Source organism: Chironomus tepperi, unplaced genomic scaffold (genome assembly GCF_022539635.2).
Source record: "Chironomus tepperi strain 1889 unplaced genomic scaffold, CSIRO-AGI_Ctep_v1 contig_486, whole genome shotgun sequence".
Taxonomy (NCBI): Eukaryota; Metazoa; Arthropoda; class Insecta; order Diptera; family Chironomidae; genus Chironomus; species Chironomus tepperi.
Window position 1 is genome coordinate 1,184,159 of NW_027226608.1, and position 21,610 is coordinate 1,205,768.

A 21,610-nucleotide genomic window follows, 5' to 3' on the forward strand; every position below is an offset into this window, starting at 1 on the left:
TCAATTTTTCAAATTAAATTTTTTAAAAATATAAAAATTTTTCAAATCAATTTATAAATTTGACACAATTTCGAAAGTTTTGAACAAATTCAAATTTTTAAAAAGAATTTAATTTAAAGAAACGTTTTAATTAATTTTTAAAATTTAGAATTTTAAAATTTAAAATTTTTAAATTTCAAAAAGTAAAAAATTAAATATTTATAAAATTTCAATATGAGTTTTAGAAAATAACGTTTTAAATAAATAGAAATTTTTAAAATTTTAGAAATGTTTAATAAATTTAAAAAAAAATTTCAATTTCAATAAATTTTGCCAAATAATTTAAAAAACATTAAAAATTCCTAATTTTCATTAATTCAACCATCCAAATAATCCAGTTTAAACCTTCTTCCAATTTAATCATCTCAATATTCCAGAAGTTCTACAAAAATTTTCATTTTAAATTCATTATTTCAACATTTTTTTCTTTTTTTTTCAACAGCTTTGTTTACATACTTTTTTTTATTTCACATTTGACTACTTTTCAGTTATACAAAAAAACTTTTAATTATTTTCCTACACACGTGTTTTTGAGGCATTTTTTTTTTTGGGGTGAGGGGGCATCGGGGGGTACAGGGTGGGGGTACAATTTCATGGATGTGAAATTGAGAGAGATATAGGAAGTCATAGAGATAGATATTAAGGATGTGGTTAGGTGTGGTGTACCCTAGGAGTGGGGTATTACCCCAAGGTAACCCCACCAAACCATCCCTAAGAGGTTTACTTATAGAGAGATGATATCTACGATGAAATTGAATGTTTTCATGCTTTTTTCACTTTTTATTACAAAAATTTTTTACTTTTTTTTTACTTTTATTTACTATCGATAATGTTAATCTTCTAGTTAAAAATTCTTCATCAAGTCTAAAGTTAGAAATTTATTTAATTTCTTGATTTTTTCATTTTTTTTTTATTTTATTTCATGTAAAAACTGATTTTTTTTCTTCATTTTTAATTGTTGGCCGGTTGAATTTAACTTTTTCGCGCCATTTTTTGGGTTGATTTTTGAGGGGAATTTTGATAGGATTTTTGAGGTTATAATCCACTACTTTGAGGTTAGGTATTTCAATTTTGAGGTTAGAATCTTATTTTTGAGGTTATTTTGCTCAATTTTGAATTTAGGAATCTTAATTTTGAGGTTAGGAACCTCAATTTTGAGGTTAGGAATCTCAATTTTGAGGTTAGTAATCTCAATTTTGAGGTTAGAATTCACATTTTTAAGGTTAGAATTCTCAATTTTGTGGTTATGAATCCCAAATTTTGAGGTTAAGAATTCTCAATTTCGAGGTTAGAATTCTCATTTTTGAGGTTATGAATCTCAATTTTGAGGTTAGGAATCTCAAATTTGAGGTTAGAAAACTCAATATTGAGGTTAGGAATTTCAATTTTGAGGTTAGAATTCTCAATTTTGAGGTTAGATTTCTCAATTTTGAGGTTAGGATTCTAAATTTTGAGGTTAAGAATTCTCAATCTTGAGGTTAGGATTCTTAATTTTGAGGTTACAATTTTCTAATTTTGAGGTTAGAATCCCAAATTTTGAGGTTAAATCCCAAAAATCCTCTAAAAATTCCCCTCAAAAATCAACCAATCTCCATCATCAACATTCCAATCCGGTATCCCTACATCATCCCTTAAACATGAAATATTTCAACAATTATTCATTTATTTTTTAAAAACTAGTTTTTTAACGTCCATACAAACATGGAACTGCTTTTAACCTTAAAATTTACTAAATTTTCATTACTTTTTTTTCATTTATTTTTAACCCACACCAAAAGCGTGCGGAAGTGATTACTTCTTCATTGAATCATAAAAAGGATAGCAAGAAGATCGACAGTCGAGTTTGGGGGTAATTTGGGGTAATCAGGCAAAAAGACGTGGGGACCGAAATTATAAAAAACGCGCTACTTTTTAAGTATCTTTGCTTTTTGCTTTTAATTGCGTATCCTTTATACGATTCGGCTCAATAAAACAGGACCGAGATCGTAAAAGTAATCGCTAGTTGGATCCATTCGTATTTTTTGCTGGTATACTTGTTGCTGGTGGACTTATTGTTACTGATTTATTTGTCGTTTCAATTTCTGTACCGTAAATTTTACCAACTTTTTTATTTGTTATTGAACCGAGTAGCTCTTGACTTGTTTTGTGCGCCAGACGTATTGACTGTATCCATTCCTTTTGGGCTATTTGATCCTAAAAATTGAGGTAAGATTTTGAGGTTAGAATTTTTTTTTAAGGTTGGAAAAAATATTTTTTTTGAGGTTAGAATGCTAATTTTGAGGTTAGAAACCAAATAATTGAGGTTAGGAACCAAAATTTTAGTTTAGAACACTAATTTTGAGTTTATCATGTTCATTTTTGAGGTTAGGAACCAAACTTTGAGGTTAGGAACCAAACTTTGAGGTTAGGAACCAAACTTTGAGGTTAGGAAGCTAATTTTGAAGTTGTCAAGTTCATTTTCGAGGTTAGGAACCAAATTTTAAGGCTAGAATTCTAATTTTAAGATTACAAACCAAATTTTAAGGTTAGGTTCTTAATTTTTGAGGTTGGAAACCAAATTTTGAAATTATCAAACTTTTTTTGAGGTTAAGAACAAAAATTTGAGGTTAGGAAGCTAAATTGGAGGTTATCAAGATTATTTTTGAGGTTAGGAACCAAATTTTGAGGTTAGAATGCTATTTTTAAGGTTATCAAGTTCATTTTTGAGGTTAGGAACCAAATTTTGTGATTAAAAAGCTAATTTTGAGATTATCATGTTCCTTTTTGAGGTTAGAAACCAAATTTTGAGGTTAGAAACTAAATTTTGAGGTTAGAATCCCAATTTTGAGGTTATAAAAATACCTGATTATACAAAATGATGCGCTGCATATTGTCTTTTAACTTAATTTGAATGCTTGACTCATTTTTATATGGCACATCGGCAGCCACTTCCTCGATTTGATCCATGAATATTAATTCTGGTTTGTTGTTACGATTTGGTGGCAAAAGTTCCAGTCTACAAAATAATCCAATCAATAATTAAGTCTAATGAATTTCTATAATTGAGGGTTGAAGCTTACCTATTAGGATATAACTTGGCATATTTCGTTTGCCATCCGGATGCGAATGAATTGCCACGTTTCTTAATATAACCCTGCAATATGCAATCACTTTCCTTCTCATCATCATAAAAGCGCGCCAATTTTTTTGCTTTATTTTTCTTTTCAAGACGATCTGCTTCCTGATTCACAGACTCGAATACTGTTTCGGTTATTTCCTGTTGCCATCTAAAATTTGACAAAATGGCATCAAAATCTGTGTCTTGATTACTTAACTGCCAAACTCACCTCTCACTAATTGTAAGTGAAAAATCGCGATAAATTTCCTGATCCTGTTCAGTAATTTTCACAGCTTTTGTATCATCTTCATCAAAATTACCAATATCACATGCATCGGCAGCATTAACTTCACCTTTTGGTGGTATAAATGGTGGTGCATAATTTTGTTGATATACTTGCTTCCAGTCGACACCGTGGAAAAATGGATGATTTTTGACCTAAAAATGGAAAGGTTAATCAATTGAGGCTACAGATGCGCATCTGAAGACAAAAGATACTCAATTGAGGCTAAAGATAATCAATTGAGGCAACAGATACGCATCTGAAGACCAAAGATACTCAATTGAGGCTGCAGATAATCAATTGAGGCTACAGAAGCGCATCTGAAGACCAAAGATACTCAATTGAGGCTGCAGATAATCAATTGAGGCTACAGATGCGCATCTGAAGACCAAAGATACTCAATTGAGGCTGCAGATAATCAATTGAGGCTACAGATGTGCATCTGAAGACCAAAGATACTCAATTGAGGCTGCAGATAATCAATTGAGGCTACAGAAGCGCATCTGAAGACCAAAGATACTCAATTGAGGCTGCAGATAATCAATTGAGGCTACAGATGCGCATCTGAAGACCAAAGATACTCAATTGAGGCTACAGATAATCAACTGAGGCTACAGATGCGCATCTGAAGACCAAAGATACTCAATTGAGGCTAAAGATAACCAATTGAGGCTACAGATGCGCATCTGAAGACCAAAGATACTCAATTGAGGCTACAGATAATCAACTAAGGCTACAGAAGTGCATCTGAAGACCAAATATACTCAATTGAGGCTACAGATAATCAATTGAGGCTACAGAAGCGCATCTGAAGACCAAAGATACTCAATTGAGGCTGCAGATAACCAACTGAGGCTGCAGATGCGCATCTAAAGACAACGGTACTCAATTGAGGCTACAGATAATCAATTGAGGCTACAGATGCGCATCTGAAGACCAAAGATACTCAATTGAGGCTGCAGATAACCAATTGAGGCTACAGAAGCGCATCTAAAGACCAAAGGTACTCAATTGAGGCTGCAGATAATCAATTGAGGCTACAGATGCGCATCTGAAGACCAAAGATACTCAATTGAGGCTGCAGATAATCAATTGAGGCTACAGATGCGCATCTGAAGACCAAAGATACTCAATTGAGGCTACAGATAATCAATCGAGGCTACAGATGCGCATCTGAAGACCAAAGACACTCAATTGAGTCTACAGATAATCAATTGAGGCTGCAGAAGCGCATCTAAAGAACAAAGATACTCAATTGAGGCTGAAGATAATCAATTGAGGCTACAGATGCGCATCTGAAGACCAAAGATACTCAATTCAGGCTGCAGATAATCAATTGAGGCTACAGATGCGCATCTAAAGACCAAAGATACTCAATTGTGGCTACAGATAACCAATTGAGGCTACAGATGCGCATCTGAAGACCAAAGATACTCAATTGAGGCTGCAGATAACCAATTGAGGCTACAGATGCGCATCTGAAGACCAAAGGTACTCAATTGAGGCTAAAGATAACCAACTGAGGCTGCAGATGCGCATCTGAAGACCAAAGATACTCAATTGAGGCTACAGATAATCAATTGAGGCTACAGAAGTGCATCTGAAGACCAAAGGTACTCAATTGAGGCTTAAGATAATCAATTGAGGCTACAGAAGTGCATCTGAAGACCAAAGGTACTCAATTGAGGCTTAAGATAATCAATTGAGGCTACAGATGTGCATCTGAAGACCAAAGGTACTCAATTGAGGCTTAAGATAATCAATTGAGGCTACAGAAGTGCATCTGAAGACCAAAGGTACTCAATTGAGACTGCAGATAATCAATTAAGGCTACAGATGCGCATCTGAAGACCAAAGGTACTCAATTGAGGCTAAAGATAACGAACTTAGGCTACAGATGCGCATCTGAAGACCAAAGATACTCAATTAAGGCTAAAGATAACCAACTGAGGCTACAGAAGTGCATCTGAAGACCAAAGGTACTCAATTGAGGGAAAAGATCATCAATCAAGGCTACAGAAGCGCATATGAAGACAACGGCACTCAATTAACCCTGAAGTATCCAATATGCGCCCCATGACGATCTCAACAACCACCAATACATCCCAAATATCCAAAATTCATACCTCTTCAGCACCTTGCCCGCAACATCCCAATCTCTTATCAACATCACGCTGCAGGAGTCCATCAAGGAGGCCTTTAACTTCCCCACTAAAAAATATACAGTAATTATTTATAAGTATGTGTGGAATTAAAGTTAATGACAATCTTACCTATAAGAATCCGGTAATTCGACTTTCATTGTCAATGTCATTCTATCAATCTCATGTTTATCCTTCGTCTTGTGCTGTCTAAATGGACTATGACCTTTTAAAAGTTTATATATCATGCATCCAAAACTAAACCAATCGGCACAACTGTCGTAGCTCATTCCTTTGCAAAGTACTTCGGGTGCCATATAGCTAGTGGATATGGAAGAAGTTTTGATATTTTATTAGATATTTAAGACATTATTTGAATATGGAGATGAATTTGATGTTCAAAGGATGGGAATATTGATGATTTTGAAGTAAAGTTGAAAATTTGGGACTATAACCTCAAAATTGGGGAACATAACCTCAAAATTGGGGATTGTAATCTCAAAATTGGGGATTATAATCTCAAAGTTGGGGATCATAACCTCAAAATTCAAGATTATAACCTCAAAATTCAGGATTATAACCTCAAAATTAAGGATTATAACCTCAAAATTCAGGATTATAACCTCAAAATTCAGGATTATAACCTCAAAATTGAGGATTATAACCTCATAAATGAGATTCATAACCTCAAAATTGGGGATCATAACCTCAAAATTGGGGATTTTAACCTCAAAATTGGGAATTATAACCTCAAAATTGGGAATCATAACCTCAAAATTGGGGATCATAACCTCAAAATTGAGGATTATAACCTCAAAATTGGGGATCAAAACCTCAAAATTCAGGACTATAACCTCAAAATTTTGTAACTTAACCTCAAAATTCCCACCCCTTGACTGCATCCAAGCATCCACAAACTTACCCATGTGTACCGACACTAGCATGTGGCTTCTTTTTACTAAAATCACATGCAAGACCAAGATCACTTATCCGCACGTGTCCATTCTCATCGAGTAAAATGTTGGCAGGTTTTAAGTCTCTGTATACTATGTATCTGTAAACAGCATAAAGGCACAACAATTGAGTATTAAGTCATGGACTTGTCGTAAAAATTGAAAACTTTGAAGTGAAAATTGCTTTTTTTTTTGTGGACAATAAAGTTGGTGGCCATGAACGAATGACTGGATTTAAAGGTTTTTTTCAAGGACATTACGTTTGTTTACGATTAGAACTAAATGTTTGTAAACAAAGTCTGAACTTTAAAGCATGTCATGCAAAAATGTTGAGTTTTTGAAGCACTTGAGGGTTGTGTGAGGTTGAGTGTTGTGTCATTAGTCGTGTTTTGTGTGCGATTTATGGCATTGATCATTATTTCATTAAAGATGCTCAAAGTAACACTCACAGTACGACTATTGATATAATTTCATGAAGAATAGTTAAGAATAGTGCTCAGAGTATGTCTATTGACCATTTTTCATGAAATTGGCTTAAAATCGTGCTCAAAATACGACTTTTGACAATTTTTTAAATTAAGAATGTCTAAAATTGTGTAGAAAGTACGACTATTGACACTATTCAATAAATCATGTCCATAATCGTGCTCAGAGGACGACTCTTGACCCTTATTCATTAAGGATGCCCAAAATTGTGCTCATAACACGACTTTTGACAATTTTTTCATTGAGAATGTCTAAAATCGTACTCAAAATACGACTATTGACACTACTTTTATGACAAATGCTCAAATAGTGTCCAGAGTACAACTATTAACACTATCTTCATGAAGGATACCAATAGTCGTGTTCAGAGAATGATTATAGACACCTTTTCATTAAAAATGCTCAAAATTGTGTGTAAAGTACGATTATTGACTATTTTTACATGAATGTTACTCTAAATCGTTCTCAGAGTACGACTTTTGATATCGTTTGATGGGAGACTCAATAGTCGTGTTCGGAGAACCACTATTGACACCAATAGATGACATATTTCAAGAATCGTGTATAGCGTACGACTATTGACTCCATTTTATTGAAAAATGCCAAAAATCGTATGTAAAATTCGACTATTGACACAATAAAATGAAGGAGACCAAGAATTGTGACCAAAGTACGACTTTTGACAGTTTTTTCATGAATGATGCTCAAAATGGTCTTGAGAGAACCACTATTGACACCTTTAGATGAATGAGTTGAAGAATCGCGTGCAGAATACGACTATTGACACCATTTCATGAAGAATACTCAAGAATAGTGCTCAGAGTACGACTATTGACACCATTACATTCTATATTTCAAGAATCGTGTGTAGCATACGACTATTGACACCATTATATGGTGAATTTCAAGAATCGTGTATAGCGCACGACTATTGACACCATTTCATTGAAGAATCATCAAAAAATGCCCAAAAATCGTTAACAACGTACGACTATTGGCACAATTTAACTCAACAAAGTCCAGTAAATTCTCAATGTCAAATCAGTACATTAAAATTGCATTTTCCTAATCCTCTTATTCCAATACATTTTTTATGTCCAATCCCGACAACAATCATGTCCACCAACTTCAATTAGACCATATCCACATACATTCAATTGACTGTACATCCAAAAGCCATAAATGTCCCATCAATTTTAATTCCTTTTTTTTTTTTTTTTGAATAGTTGATTAGTCAATTCAGTTCCAATACGGAATTGATTCAATTAAAAATCGAAAGCTTTTCAGTTTTCATTAAGTCTATGCCTTACCTCCTGTGCATATGCTCAAGTCCGAGAATTATTTCAGTTGCATAAAATTTCATATTTGTCTCATTAAAGACACCATGTTGTGATAAATGATAATGTAGGTCACCGCCATTCATGAGATCGAGTATAAAGCATAGCTTACTTGGTGTATGAAATGCATATGTCATGCATACAATAAATGGACAATCCTCACCGGTTGATACAAGACTTAACATTGTACGCTCATTTAAGGCTAATGTTTCACCTTGTTTCATTTTAATGCGCTTCTTGTCCAGGCATTTCATTGCGTACATTTTACCTGTGTCGACTTTACGACAACCGTAGACTTCACCGAAGCCACCGCGTCCGATAATTCGGAGGACACTGAAGTCGTTCATGGTAAGCTGCAAAGGAATTAGAGATGAGATTTGATTAGGAGGGGTATATCCGGCCAGGGACAACATAGTAGATAGCTAAGACAACATCCTGACTAGGACTAGATAGTAGATAGCTAAGACAACATCCTGACTAGGACTAGATAGTAGATAGCTAAGACAACATCCTGACTAGGACTAGATAGTAGATAGCTAAGACAACATCCTGACTAGGACTAGATAGTAGATAGCTAAGACAACATCCTGACTAGGACTAGATAGTAGATAGCTAAGACAACATCCTGACTAGGACTAGATAGTAGATAGCTAAGACAACATCCTGACTAGGACTAGATAGTAGATAGCTAAGACAACATCCTGACTAGGTCTAGATAGTAGATAGCCAAGACACAATCCATAATTGATAATCCTTACCTTCAAATTCAATTCTAAATTCTTCCATTGCAAAAATCTCGTATATCTTGAGCTCTCCATAAAGCACTTGAATGGATCGCCACGCAAATGACTAAAAATCTCCTCAATATATGGCTCAAATAGATTCGTCGGTACTTCATTCTTCTGTAAATGACTATTAACATGTGCTACGCACTCTTTGGAATATTCCTGTAAATATTAATCAGATTAACTTCAGTAAAAATGGGGATAAGATGGGGACTTATGTCTTACATGTGTATGACTCAGCATTTCTTTCATAATGAAATTATCGTAAATTGATTTGGCCAATTTTTTTCGCTCCTCGGCGCATTCCGTTTTCTCAAAATTTCGTATTTCCTCGTAAAATTTTAATTGTGGCACGGGATCTTCGCGATAATTTTCGCAGTAGTCTTTGAAGAGGAGGAAACCTGGAATTAGACAAAAAAAGAATTTTTAGGTTAGAATTGTCAACTGTCAATCTTATTAATTATATTGATTTGCTAATAGTTGTGTACCCCTTGGTGAGAATTGGGAGTTATATATCCCCTAATTGAGAGCTGCGTCCGCCTGATAGGAAGCTGCTTAGTCCCAATTTAACAGTTGATCACCCCTTATTGAGAGTTGTACACCCCTGATTGAGAGTTATGTTCCCTTTATTGATAGCTGTGTACCCCTTATTGAGAAGAATTGTGCACTCCTTATTGAAAAGTTATGTACCCTTAATTGAGAGAAGTTGTGTACCCCTTATTGAAGAGAGTTGTTTACCCTTTATTGAGAGGAGTTGTGTACTCCTTAATGAGAGGAGTTGTGTACCCCTTATTGAGAGAAGTTGTGTACCCTTTATTGAGAAAAGTTGTGTACCCCTTTTTGAGAGATGTTGTGTACCCTTTATTGAGAGGAGTTGTGTACCCCTTATTGAGAGGAGTTGTGTACCCCTTTATTGAGATAAGTTGTATCCCCCTTATTGAGAAGAGTTGAGTACCCCTTAATGAGAGGAGTTGTGTACCCCTTATTGAGAGGAGTTGTGTACCCCTTATTGAGAGTAGTTGTGTACTCCTTATTGGGAGGAGTTGTGTACCCCTTATTAAAAGTTATTGGAAAATCAATTGTTTGTCAATATTTTCCACCAAAAAAGACTTCCGTACCTCCCACACCCCAAAAAAGGAATTAAATCATTTAAAAAATTCATTTTACTTCTCAATGCACATCAATAGACATCCAAAAATGTTTTTTTATGTATATTTTCCCCCTCATCATAGTATTTTGACCCACGAAACAAGAAGAAGCAATTTCATTGATTTTGTCAGATACTTTCTCGTAATTCAAATGAGATTTTGATGGAGAGCAAGCAAAAGCACAGAAAAAAAGGAAACGAAAATTGTAGAACAGATAAGAGATCGATAAATTGCCAAGAGAATAATTTGAGAAAGGTACGAGAAAAAAAAAATTATTGAAGTTTCGGGTTGAGTGAATTATTGGAAGGTAATGTGATCGAGAAAAACATTTTTTTTTTGCTTTTGCTTTCTTTTTCGTGTTTGTAAAATCGAGATGAGTTGGCAGAAAAATATTTCTTGATTGAATTTTTTTTTGTGTAGCTTTTCTTGTCTTGAAGGTGCTGGAAGACGAGGTGGTGGTTTTGAATTCGGAATGACTAAGTGAAATTTGAGGTAAGTTCAATACTGAGCGTTACTCAAAACTGAGCGTGACTCAAGAACCGAGCAATACTCAAAACCGAGCGTGACTCAAAACTGATAATGATTAAAAACCGAGCGGTACTCAAAAACTGAGCGTGACTCAATACTGAGCGGTACTCAAAGTCGAGCGTTACTCAAAAACTGAGCGTTACTCAAAACTGATAATGATTAAAAACCGAGCGGTACTCAAAAACTGAGCGTGAGTCAAAGCTGAGCGTTGCTCAAAACTGAGCGTGACTCAAAACCGAGCGTGACTGAAAAACTGAGCGTTACTCCAAACTGAGCGTGAGTCAAAACCGAACGTGACTCAAAACTGAGCGTAACTCTCCAGCTGAGCGTTCCTAAAGCTGAACATTCTATTAATCTATTAACTCAATTCAAAATCCACTCCCCAAATCTCGAATCCCCAACCATATATATTGACCATTGCATTTAAGACAGCTCATCCCTGTCTAGTCCACACACAACAATAAAAAGTCAACAAACACACAAAAAATTGCAAGCTCAAAACAAAAAAAAATCAATAAAAGAACGTAAAAGGAAATTCCCAAATCAAATTTCCATTTCCCTCATACCCAAAAAAAAAAAAATGCCAAAATTGATGAAGTAATTTTTTGTATAAACAAATTAATTTATCGATTTGTGTGTTGAGCTCCATGAGGGAGGAGATGGGGGAGGGTGGGGAGGAACAAAAAATTCTTGGTTCAGTGAAATTGTGCCGGTCATTATGTTTACACACAACTGAATCATTTTTATGTTGTACGACGATTTCATGATCGATAATTTTACTTTTTGTTCTGTGTTTTTGTCTATTTCGTCCGCTTTGGCTTAGCATGCTAATGAATATTGAACTGATTTTTGTTCTGATTAGGGTGGATTTTTTTTTTTTTTGAATTTATTTGTTTGGTGATTATTTCGATTTTAATTTGGATGAGATTTATTAGGGCGGAGAAGGGATTTTTAGGGACGCTCAACTTGAAGGACGCTCAGTCTAAGAGACCTGAAGAAACGCTCAGCATTGAGGCACGCTCAGCTTTGAGTTACGCTCGGTTTTGAGTCACGCTCGATTTTGAGTCACGCTCAGTTTTGTGTCACGCTCAGTTTTGAGTGACGCTCGGTTTTGAGGCACGCTCAGTATTGAGGCACGCTCAGCTTTGAGTTACGCTCGGTTTTTGAGTAACGCTCAGTTTTGAGTCAAGCTTGTTTTTGTGTAACGCTCATCTTTGAATGACACTCAATTTCATTAAATCCATCCAATATCCTCAATAATTTATTTACTTCAGCACTTAATCTTTAGTTGATATCTATTTATATCCCTTATTTGTCCATCATTCGTTCCATCTATTTAATTTCTGTTGACTTATTTGTTATTGTCGCTATTTCTGTTCAATTCAGTGGAACTTAACAATTCAGTGACACAAAAAGCTTAATTGTTGGGGAAATTTCTGATTATTTTGGGGATTTTTCAGGGATTTTGAGGAGATATCGATGTATTTTGGGTATAGATGATCAACATTCCAAAATTGAATCCACAATGCCTTAATTACACACCAAGTCAACTTGCATGCCACAATTATGTGCCTGAATTGGCACCAAAATTAAGAAAACACAACACAAATTATTTTTATGGTCATGAAAATTCATAAATATGAAAAAAATATGGAAATTTTCTGTAGATTTTGAGGTCTGGTGCGATAAAAGAATATAGTTTATGGTGTGCAATTTTAGGAGAGTTTATGGACATAAATGGTTGAATTGGCATTTTAATGGAATTTCAATTTTTTTTTTTTAAGCTGAGCGTTCTTCCAGCTGAGCGTCATTTTAGCTGAGCGTCCCTCCGGCTGAGCGTCTCTTCAGCTGAGCGATTTTCTGGTTAGACGTCCCTCCGGCTGAGCGTCTTTCCAGCTGAGCGTACCCTTCGGCTGAGCGTTACTCAATAGTCAACTAGATTTATTCCTAAAATAATTACAGCCACTCTTGACTAAATTTTAATGAGCCAATTATCTTCAATATTATTTCTCTAACCCTACTTAACAGTAACAGTAATAAGTTCAAAAAGTTCATTAATTATCTCTCGAATCTGGTGGATATATATATAGGCACAAAATAAAATCATTGAGATCTAAGGTCAATTTTATTAGCATCTTTCCAATTATTTTCATCAAATAAGTATAAATAAGTTTTATGGAAGTGCTGCTAATTATTCAGTTCCTACACTGGAACCAAATAAAAGTCGATGAATTGTTTACGAAATAAAATAAAAAAAAAGTTTTTTTTTGTTCTAATTAAATTTGAATTTTTTTTATTTATTTTTGGGGTAGCTTGGCAAATACTTGTGAGAATCTTGAATTAATCAATGCCACGTGCTGTTCTAAATTATGGAACTAAAATATGTCAAAAATAGAAAAAATTCTTATGTTTTGAGTTGTCAATGACATACTGACTTGTGGGAACTAAATAGCTTACTAAAAGATTAATCAATTATTTACAAATGTCAAGAATTTTGAACTAGATTTAAGTGTTTTGTATTGATTTTGGAACTGATTTGTTATGTCTTGGTATTTGTTATACTAAGCTATTTAGTACTAAAGCTGAGCGGAACTTAAGCTGAGCGTCATTGAGGCTGAGCGTCATTAAAGCTGAGCGTCATTGGAGCTGAGCGTCATTGAAGCTGATAATCAACCAAGCTGAGCATCAACTAAACTGAGCGTCACTTAAGCTCAGCTCCACTAAAGCTGAGCATCAATTAAGCTGAGCATCAACCAAGCTGAGCATCAACAAAGGTGAGCGTCACTAAAGCTGAGCGTCACTAAAGCTGAGCGTCAATTAACCTGAGCATTAATTAAGCTGAACGTCACTAAAGCTGAGCATCAACTAAGCTGAGCGTCACTAAAGCTGAGCGTCATTAAAGCTGAGCGTCATTAAAGCTGAGCGTCATTAAAGCTGAGCATCAATCAATCTGAGCGTTAGTCGAACTGGGCTTTAGTATATCTGAGAGTCAGTCAAGCTGAGCGTCGGTCAAGCTGAGCGTTACTTAATCTGAGCATCCTCTTAGCTGAGCGTCACTAAAGATGAACATCAACCAAGCTGAGCTTCAACAAAGCTGTTCTTCTATGTCCTCACAAACTTCCATTTCCATCGCCTTCCTCTTGCATTCAATAAGAAAATTTGTCGTCCAAAACAATTCACAAACGTATCATCAAGTTCCGACTACTGAGCAATCCTTTACATAATGTCATCAGACGAACAACAAACAGAATGTAAAGCTTGCAAAGCAATTGGTGTACAATAATGGCGTGGGAAAAATTATTATTTTTTTTCCTGGTCGTCTTGTCATCAAGTGGTCATCATACACATTCAAGTAGTTCGTTGTGTACTTGTTGAAGGATTTTTTTTATTAGCTTGAAAGGATTTGAGCACTAATTAAATTTTACTTTGTGGCTATTAAGATGGTGTTGAGTGGCTGTGATAACTTTACGATATTATTTTTTGTTGGGAATGATGAATTTAAGGTTCAAATGGTGTGGCACTGAAGTAGTAGGAAGAGGAAGCGACGGTCAGCTTGAGAATCGATTAGCTGGAAGACGCTCAGCTGGAAGACGCCCAGCTGGAAAGACGCTCAGCTTGAAAGACGCTCAGCTTGAGAGACTCTCAGCTTGAGAGACGCTCAGCTGGAAGATGTTCAGCTGGAAAGACGCTCAGCTGAAGGACGCTCAGCTGGAAGACGCTCAGCTGGAAAACGCTCAAATGGAAAGATGCTCAGCTGGAAAGACGCTCAGCTTTAAAGACGCTCGGCTGGAAAGACGCTCAGCTTGAGAATCGCTCAGCTGGAAGATGCTCAGCTGGAATACGCTCAGCTGGAAAAACGCTCAGCTGGAAAGATGCTTAGCTGAAGAGACGCTCAGCTGAGGAGAAGCTCAGCTAAAAATACATTCAGATTAGGAGACGCTCATCTTATCCAACGCACAGCCTCGCTAAGCAGACAACATCCTTAAAAATTACTACGCACAGCCCTGCTTAGCGTCCCAAAAAACTTCCTAATAATTCATTCATTAATGATGCATATATTTCATCAATATTTATAGTATAAACCTCTTTCATTCATCAATATTATTTATATACATCATCACTTGTGCTGTATAGAATCCATAGACACAAAAATAGAATGACTAATGGATTGCATGAATTCAGGACAATGAAAGGTTTCGAAATGAATGAAAATGAAAAAAATGAGAAAAGAAAAACACAAAAAAATATCAATTTAAGCTTTTCTATTTAAAAAAGAAGAAGTCGTTGGAAAATATCAAGAAGAAAATGACGAGAAATTAGATCGTCAGGAAAAGGAAATTGCGATAAAAGGGTAGAAAAAAAGTGGAAAATTTGGTAGAAAAAAATGAGAAAAAGGAAAAGTAATCTGCGGTAGTTCGATGAACTAAGTTCAATGATTGTTAATTGAGTTTGATGGTTGATGGGAATTTAATGGGATTTTTGAGAGTTGCTTTTTGGCTGAGCGTTGCTACGGCTGAGCGTTGCTTTGGCTAAGCGTTGCATCGGCTGAGCGTTGCTTTGGCTGAGCGTTGCTTCGACTGAGCGTTGCTTCGGCTGAGAATTGCTTTGGCTGAGCGTTGTTATACAGGCTGAGCGTTGCATCGGCTGAGCGTTGCTTCAGCTGAGCGTTGCGTCAGCTAAGCGTTGCTTCGGCTGAGCGTTGCTTCGGCTGAGCGTTGCTTCGGCTGAGCGTTGCTTCGGCTGAGTGTTGCATCAGCTGAGCGTTGCATCGGCTTAGCTTCTTTTCAGCTGTACGTTGCATCGGCTTAGCTTCTTTTCAGCTGTACGACTCATATTGATGTCTTTGAGACCCCTTTAAACCCCACCGAATCCATTTAATCCCATTTGAACCTCCTTTGGACCATATTGAGAAAAATGCGCCTTAACCACCCTCACCCTTTGACTTTCTTACTTGTCTCATTTTTCCCCCATAAAATAGAAATAAACATCAGAATTCAAGAAAGTAAAATAAATTTACTTTTCTTAATCAACTCCGAACTAGATTTTCAGTGCTATAGTTCGCTGAAATAACAAATAATAATAAAATAATGACGAAAAAAAAAAATAACAATAAAAAAAATTATTAATAATAATACAATTTTTATTGAATTGAGAAAAGAACTGTGTGAGAGAGAAAGAGATGGAAAGATAATTGAAAATTAGCTTTTGATCGATCCACACTGTGAGAGGGACGAGGAGCCTCGAGCTGTGGTGGGCATGTTTTGATAAAGGATGTAAGGCATGAATGAGATGATAATGGAAAGAGCTTTGACTGAATATTGAGGCACAGAAAATACTATTCAGTCATGATTTTCTCTCTCCATCTCACTCACTCACCCACTCTCTTTTATTAAGTTATACAAATGGATTATGATGGTGATGATAATAGAATAGAAAAGGTAAGTTAGGAAATAATAATAAAAGAGGATAAAAAAAGGGGTGTGAAAGTGTGAGGGGTGTGAAAGATTCGAGAAAAAACTTTAATTTTTTTGTGGGATTTTCTGATTTAAAATTGAACTTTGAGAACTTTTTAATCCGAAGTTAATCCGAAGTCAATCCGAAGTTGATCCGAAGTTGACACGAAGTTGACACGAAGTTGACACGAAGTTGATCCGAAGTTAATCCGAAGTTGACACGAAGTTGATCCGAAGTTGATCCGAAGTCGACCCGAAGTTGATCCGAAGTTGATACGAAGTTCATCCGAAGATGATCCGAAGTTGATCCGAAGTTGATCCGAAGTTGATCCGAAGTTGATACCGAAGTTGATCCGAAGTTGATCCGAAGTCGACCTGAAGTTGATCCGAAGTTGACACGAAGTTGATCCGAAGCTAATCCGAAGTTGATTCGAAGTTGATCCGAAGTTGATCCAAAGTTGATACCGAAGTTGATCCGAAGTTGATCCGAAGTCGACCTGAAGTTGATCCGAAGTTGACACGAAGTTGATCCGAAGCTAATCCGAAGTTGATTCGAAGTTGATCCGAAGTTGATCCAAAGTCAATCCGAAGTTGACACGAAGTTCATCCGCAGTTGATCCGAAGTTGATACGAAGTTAATCCGAAGTTGATCCGAAGTTGAATCGAAGTTTATCCGAAATTGACCCGAAGGTGATCCGAAGTAAATCCGAAGTTGATCCGAAGTTGATCCGAAGTTGATCCGAAGATGATACGAAGTTGATCCGAAGTTGATCCGAAGATGATCCGAAGTCAAACCGAAGTTGACACGAAGTTGACCCGAAGTAAATCCGAAGACAACTTTAAGTTTAAATTCCAAGAAGCAATTCACATTTGTTTAAACAATTTCCATCACATGCTTAACATCTCTCAATTTTCAACAAAAATTTACCAAAAAATTTCATTATTCTGTGCACCGCAAACAACAACAACAAAAATAAGAAAAAAATCCCATCCATCTTCCTCAGCTATTATTGCTTCTTCCCAACATTAGTTCTTCCTCATTGTTGTTGTTGTATGTATTGATAGATTCATCATAATGAGCAGAAATATTCCATGACTGATAAATTTCATTAGAGATAATTTATTAGACATCGTGACAGTTTTACCACCTCATCGGATAATCAGCTCCCCCCCTGCTCAATAAAGTTAATTCCCATTCATATTGAGGCAAAAATTTGTTTGACTTTATCATATTGTGATAATCATTATCAATGTTGACAAATTTACTGCCTTTTAAATGATTAACCCGGGATTGATATGGTGTGGATGAGGATTTGGTGAGTTCAGCCAGATAGGGCAAAGATACCTTCCAACTTGTTGCACATAACCTCAAAAAACCATTTTTTGGACTAAATTCATTTATTTTCAGCCACACAGGGCAATAACATGTTCCAACTTTTCGCACATAACCTCAAAAAGGACAAAATTGCCTTTCAACTTGTTACACATAACCTCAAAAAGGACAAATTTTCCTTCTAACTTGTTGCACATAACCTCAATAAGGGCAAATTTACCATCCAACTTGATGCATATAACTTCAAAATGGACAAAGACACCTTCCAACTTGATGCACATAACCTAAAAATCCCCAATTTTCCAGGCAATATTCTAGGGTAAACAGTAATGTCTCCACCCAAATCTATCGCACGCTGACCAACGAAAACTCCCATTTACCCCTCGGGCACGCATACCCATCAGTCGACAAAACAGGTACAATAATATGAAAGCTTTTTATCATTAAAATCACCTAAAAGCTTCACACTTTATCAAAAAATTATCAGTTTTAATGATAAATTTTTTATCATTTAGTTTTATGGCTTCATATATGTGTGGTTAACTGCTGTAATATTGATCGCATCATTGATTGGCATTATGTAAGCTTACATATTGATTATTTATGGTTTATTGACTGTAAATTTGCAAAGAATTTGAATTTTTGTTCTATTTTTATGGAACCTCTTTGAGCATGTTGAGTACCCCTTTAACTATGTTGAGTACCCCTTTAAGTATGTTGAGTACCCCTTTAAGTATGTTGAGTACCCCTTTAAGTATGTTGAGTACCCCTTTAAGTATGTTGAGCACCCCTTTAGATATATTGAGTACCCTTTTAACTATGTTGAGTACCCCTTTAAGTATGTTGAGTACCCCTTTAACTATGTTGAGTACCCCTTTGAGCTATGTTGAGTACCCCTTTAACTATGTTGAGTACCCCTTTAAGTATGTTGAGTACCCTTTTAAGTATGTTGAGTACCCCTTTTACAATGTTGAGTACCTCTTTAACTATGTTGAGTACCCCTTTAGAATTTTAGGTTAACTTACCAATTTTTTGGTTGAAAATTTTGTCAAATGTCACTTCATTCTCACGCTCAAGATACTTGTGCATGGCACTCCGAACACTGTAAAGATAGAAGCAAATGAAATGGCAATTTAGTATGGGAATTAATTCAAAAAATAGGAAAAATCGTGCAGCATATTTGGGGGAGACATTAAAGTTTCCCCCCAAAATATGGCACACGAATGAGAATTTTTTAGCAATTAAAATAGTAAAATTAGGTCAAATTATTGATGAAAATATTACAACATAGCCCCTAACCAACCCTATTTCCCCATCCCACCCCCTCCACCATCAACTTCATCTGCTTATTACGCAACGCAAGCTACAGCAAGCCACACAAAAAAAAGAGAGAAAATTTCCTTGAGCAAAATTTTCTTTATTTGACGTTCAATGACCTTTGACCTTTTCATGAGAATCTCGTGCACAGCTCCTTATCGTTTCATTAATTCACCTGTATGCAAAAAAAGCTTTCAATTAAGTTCCTTTTTTGTTGTTGCTGTGAATATGTGAATGGGATAGATGGAAAAGTAGGACATAGAGGATGAACACATGACATGATGGATATTTAGATCAGGGAAGGTGGAATTTTTTGCTATTTTTTATGGATTTATGGATGGTTACTGGGGTGGAGATGGATAATTTGAAAAAAGAAATTTAAAATTGGAACGGTTTTTGAAATTTTAAATTTTTAACGGTTTTTTAAATTCAAATTTTCAAACGTTTTTGAAAATTAAAATTTTGTAACAGTTTTCAAAAATTCAAATTTGGAACGGTTTACAAAAATTCAAATTTTAACGGTTTTCAAAAATTCAAAATTTTCAACGGTTTTCAAAAATTCAAATTTTGCCTCAAAATTTAGTCCATCCTGCCTTGAATCTGACCTTCACGTTCCAGTACTGACCACCAAAAATTTCCTATTTTCTTTTGTTTATTTTTTCATATTTTCCACCATACACAGCAATAGAAACAAGCAAACAAGACGGAATCAGCATCAGCAGCACATGCTTAATGTAGTAAATAAAAATTTCCATTTCATGATAGTTCAAGAGGTCATTTCTTGTTGGAAATGACAAATTGAGCTAATTTTGTGACTTTTTTTTTTGCTGACTTTTCCGACTCGATGTGACAGAATTTTCCAATTTTCCAAGAAAAAAAGACTTTATTTGTGGTCAAGAAAGATGTGAAAGAAAATAAATTTTTGGGGATTTTTCTTTATTGACATGTTAATAAATTGGGTTATTAAGTGGGGTTATGTGGAAAATGTTGTGGTTTATTGGTGGAAATTGTCATCGGAAAATTGAAGAAATATTTATGAAAATATTTAAAAAAATAAATTTTTGAGCAAAATTTAAAAATTAAAAAAAACGAATTTTCAAAAAAAAAATTAAAAAATTCAAATTTTCAAAAACCGTTAACAATTGAATTTTGTATAATTTGAATTATTAAACAAAAATTTAAAAAATTGAATTTTTTTTTTATTTTGTTTTTGAATATAAATAATTGAAGTTTTCTAATTATTAAAAAATTCAAATTAAAAAATAAAAAAATTCTTAAATTTCAAATTTTCAACTTTTTTAAATTAAATACTACTGAATTTTTGCGATTTTACCCTCCTTCATATTCAACATTCAATTTTTATTATTTTTAAAATCCTAGTAACGAGTCTAAATGTCAAAAAATGTGGTTTTTTATTCAAGTTGAATATTAAATTTCACAAATTTATGAATATACAATAATGTGTAATTCTACTGAAAACCATTGAAAAATTTATGGAAAATTGAAATTGAAGCAAGTGAATGTGAAATTTAATTTGAATTTTAAATATTGAAGTTGTAAAAATTTTTCAATTATTTGTGACAAAATTTTCTTTAAATTTTAGATTTTTTTAATTATTAAAAATAAATTTTATAAATTTTTTACCGTTTTTAAAATTTTGCATTTTTTGTTTATGTTTAAAATTTGAAAAAAAAAAAACTTTAAAAAACAAAAAAAAAATTCAAAAAAAAATTTAAAAAAATTTACAAAAATTTGAAAAAAAAAATTAAAAAAAAATAGAAAAATTTAAGAATATGAGTTTGAAATTTAAAAAAATATTTAAAATGTTTTTAAATTCAACGTTTTTCAATCCTTAAAATTAAAAACTTAAAATTCAACTTGAAGTAAATAAAAAAATAAAAATAATAAAAAAAGATGAAAATTGATCATCATAATAAAAAAGTTAAAAGTTTCTCATTTTAATTGATTGAAAATCTTTTAAAAATTCTTAATTGCCTGTGCCTTGATATTGTCAGACGATTATCTCAGTAATTATGAAGGCAATTTTAAGTTCTTTTTTTTATTGATTCAAGTGGAAACTTGAGAATCTTTTTCGATTTATTTTCTCTAATTAGAGTCGAGTTTTGTTGCTTTTTTTTATTCAAATCAATGAAATTTCTGGAAGTTTTCAGACTTATACGGATGATTTGAGGCAGTGGTGGGTAACCTGTGTGATGCGGTACCCAAGTGTGCTGTTGGAAATGCCATAAATCGTGTGTCGAGTTCAGTTTCGACACAAAAAGGTTGTCCAACACTGAACTACACCAGTAAAAGGCAAATTTAGTAAAGAATCACACCCGTATACACCTGGAAGTTTTTAGAAATATCATGAATCGTGTACCGCGTGCGATTTTGGTCAACGCTTAACAATAAGTAGTGCTGTGATTTGAAAAGACTGTCCATCACTATTCTTACCTGAAAAAACCAAGATTCTAACCTCAAAAAAATCAAAATTTTAACCTCAAAATCCACAAAATTTCCAAACAACTCAACTTCCATGCAAAATAACCCCCATCCAGTTAGGCTGGAAATTTTCCATTCCAATTCTAAATATTTACACGTGTGTGTTTTTCTCAATATTTCTTCATAGCTGCTGGTTTTTTTTTTGTACAACACGCAGCTTTTGTGTCGATGAAAGTGAAATTTCAAAAGAGCTGATTGCTTTATATCC

At 34.5% G+C, this 21,610-nt stretch overlaps 1 protein-coding gene across 4 annotated transcripts in view; it reads right to left on the reverse strand.

Annotated features, from left to right (window-relative positions):
• Positions 1-275: 275 nt before the first annotated feature.
• The window catches only part of Gprk1 (G protein-coupled receptor kinase 1), a 39,007-nt gene continuing 17,672 nt past the window's right edge, over positions 276-21,610 (reverse strand). For all 4 annotated transcript variants that reach the window (XM_070652354.1, XM_070652351.1, XM_070652353.1 and 1 more), the window contains 11 exons: positions 18,609-18,685; positions 9,347-9,522; positions 9,095-9,283; positions 8,310-8,689; positions 6,483-6,614; positions 5,693-5,881; positions 5,546-5,630; positions 3,366-3,574; positions 3,099-3,305; positions 2,881-3,034; positions 276-2,232 (listed from right to left, as the gene is read on the reverse strand). In XM_070652354.1, the coding sequence (XP_070508455.1) occupies positions 2,038-2,232; positions 2,881-3,034; positions 3,099-3,305; positions 3,366-3,574; positions 5,546-5,630; positions 5,693-5,881; positions 6,483-6,614; positions 8,310-8,689; positions 9,095-9,283; positions 9,347-9,522; positions 18,609-18,685 (1,993 nt within the window). In that variant the 3' untranslated portion in view covers positions 276-2,037. The remainder of the gene's footprint in view (positions 2,233-2,880; positions 3,035-3,098; positions 3,306-3,365; positions 3,575-5,545; positions 5,631-5,692; positions 5,882-6,482; positions 6,615-8,309; positions 8,690-9,094; positions 9,284-9,346; positions 9,523-18,608; positions 18,686-21,610) is intronic.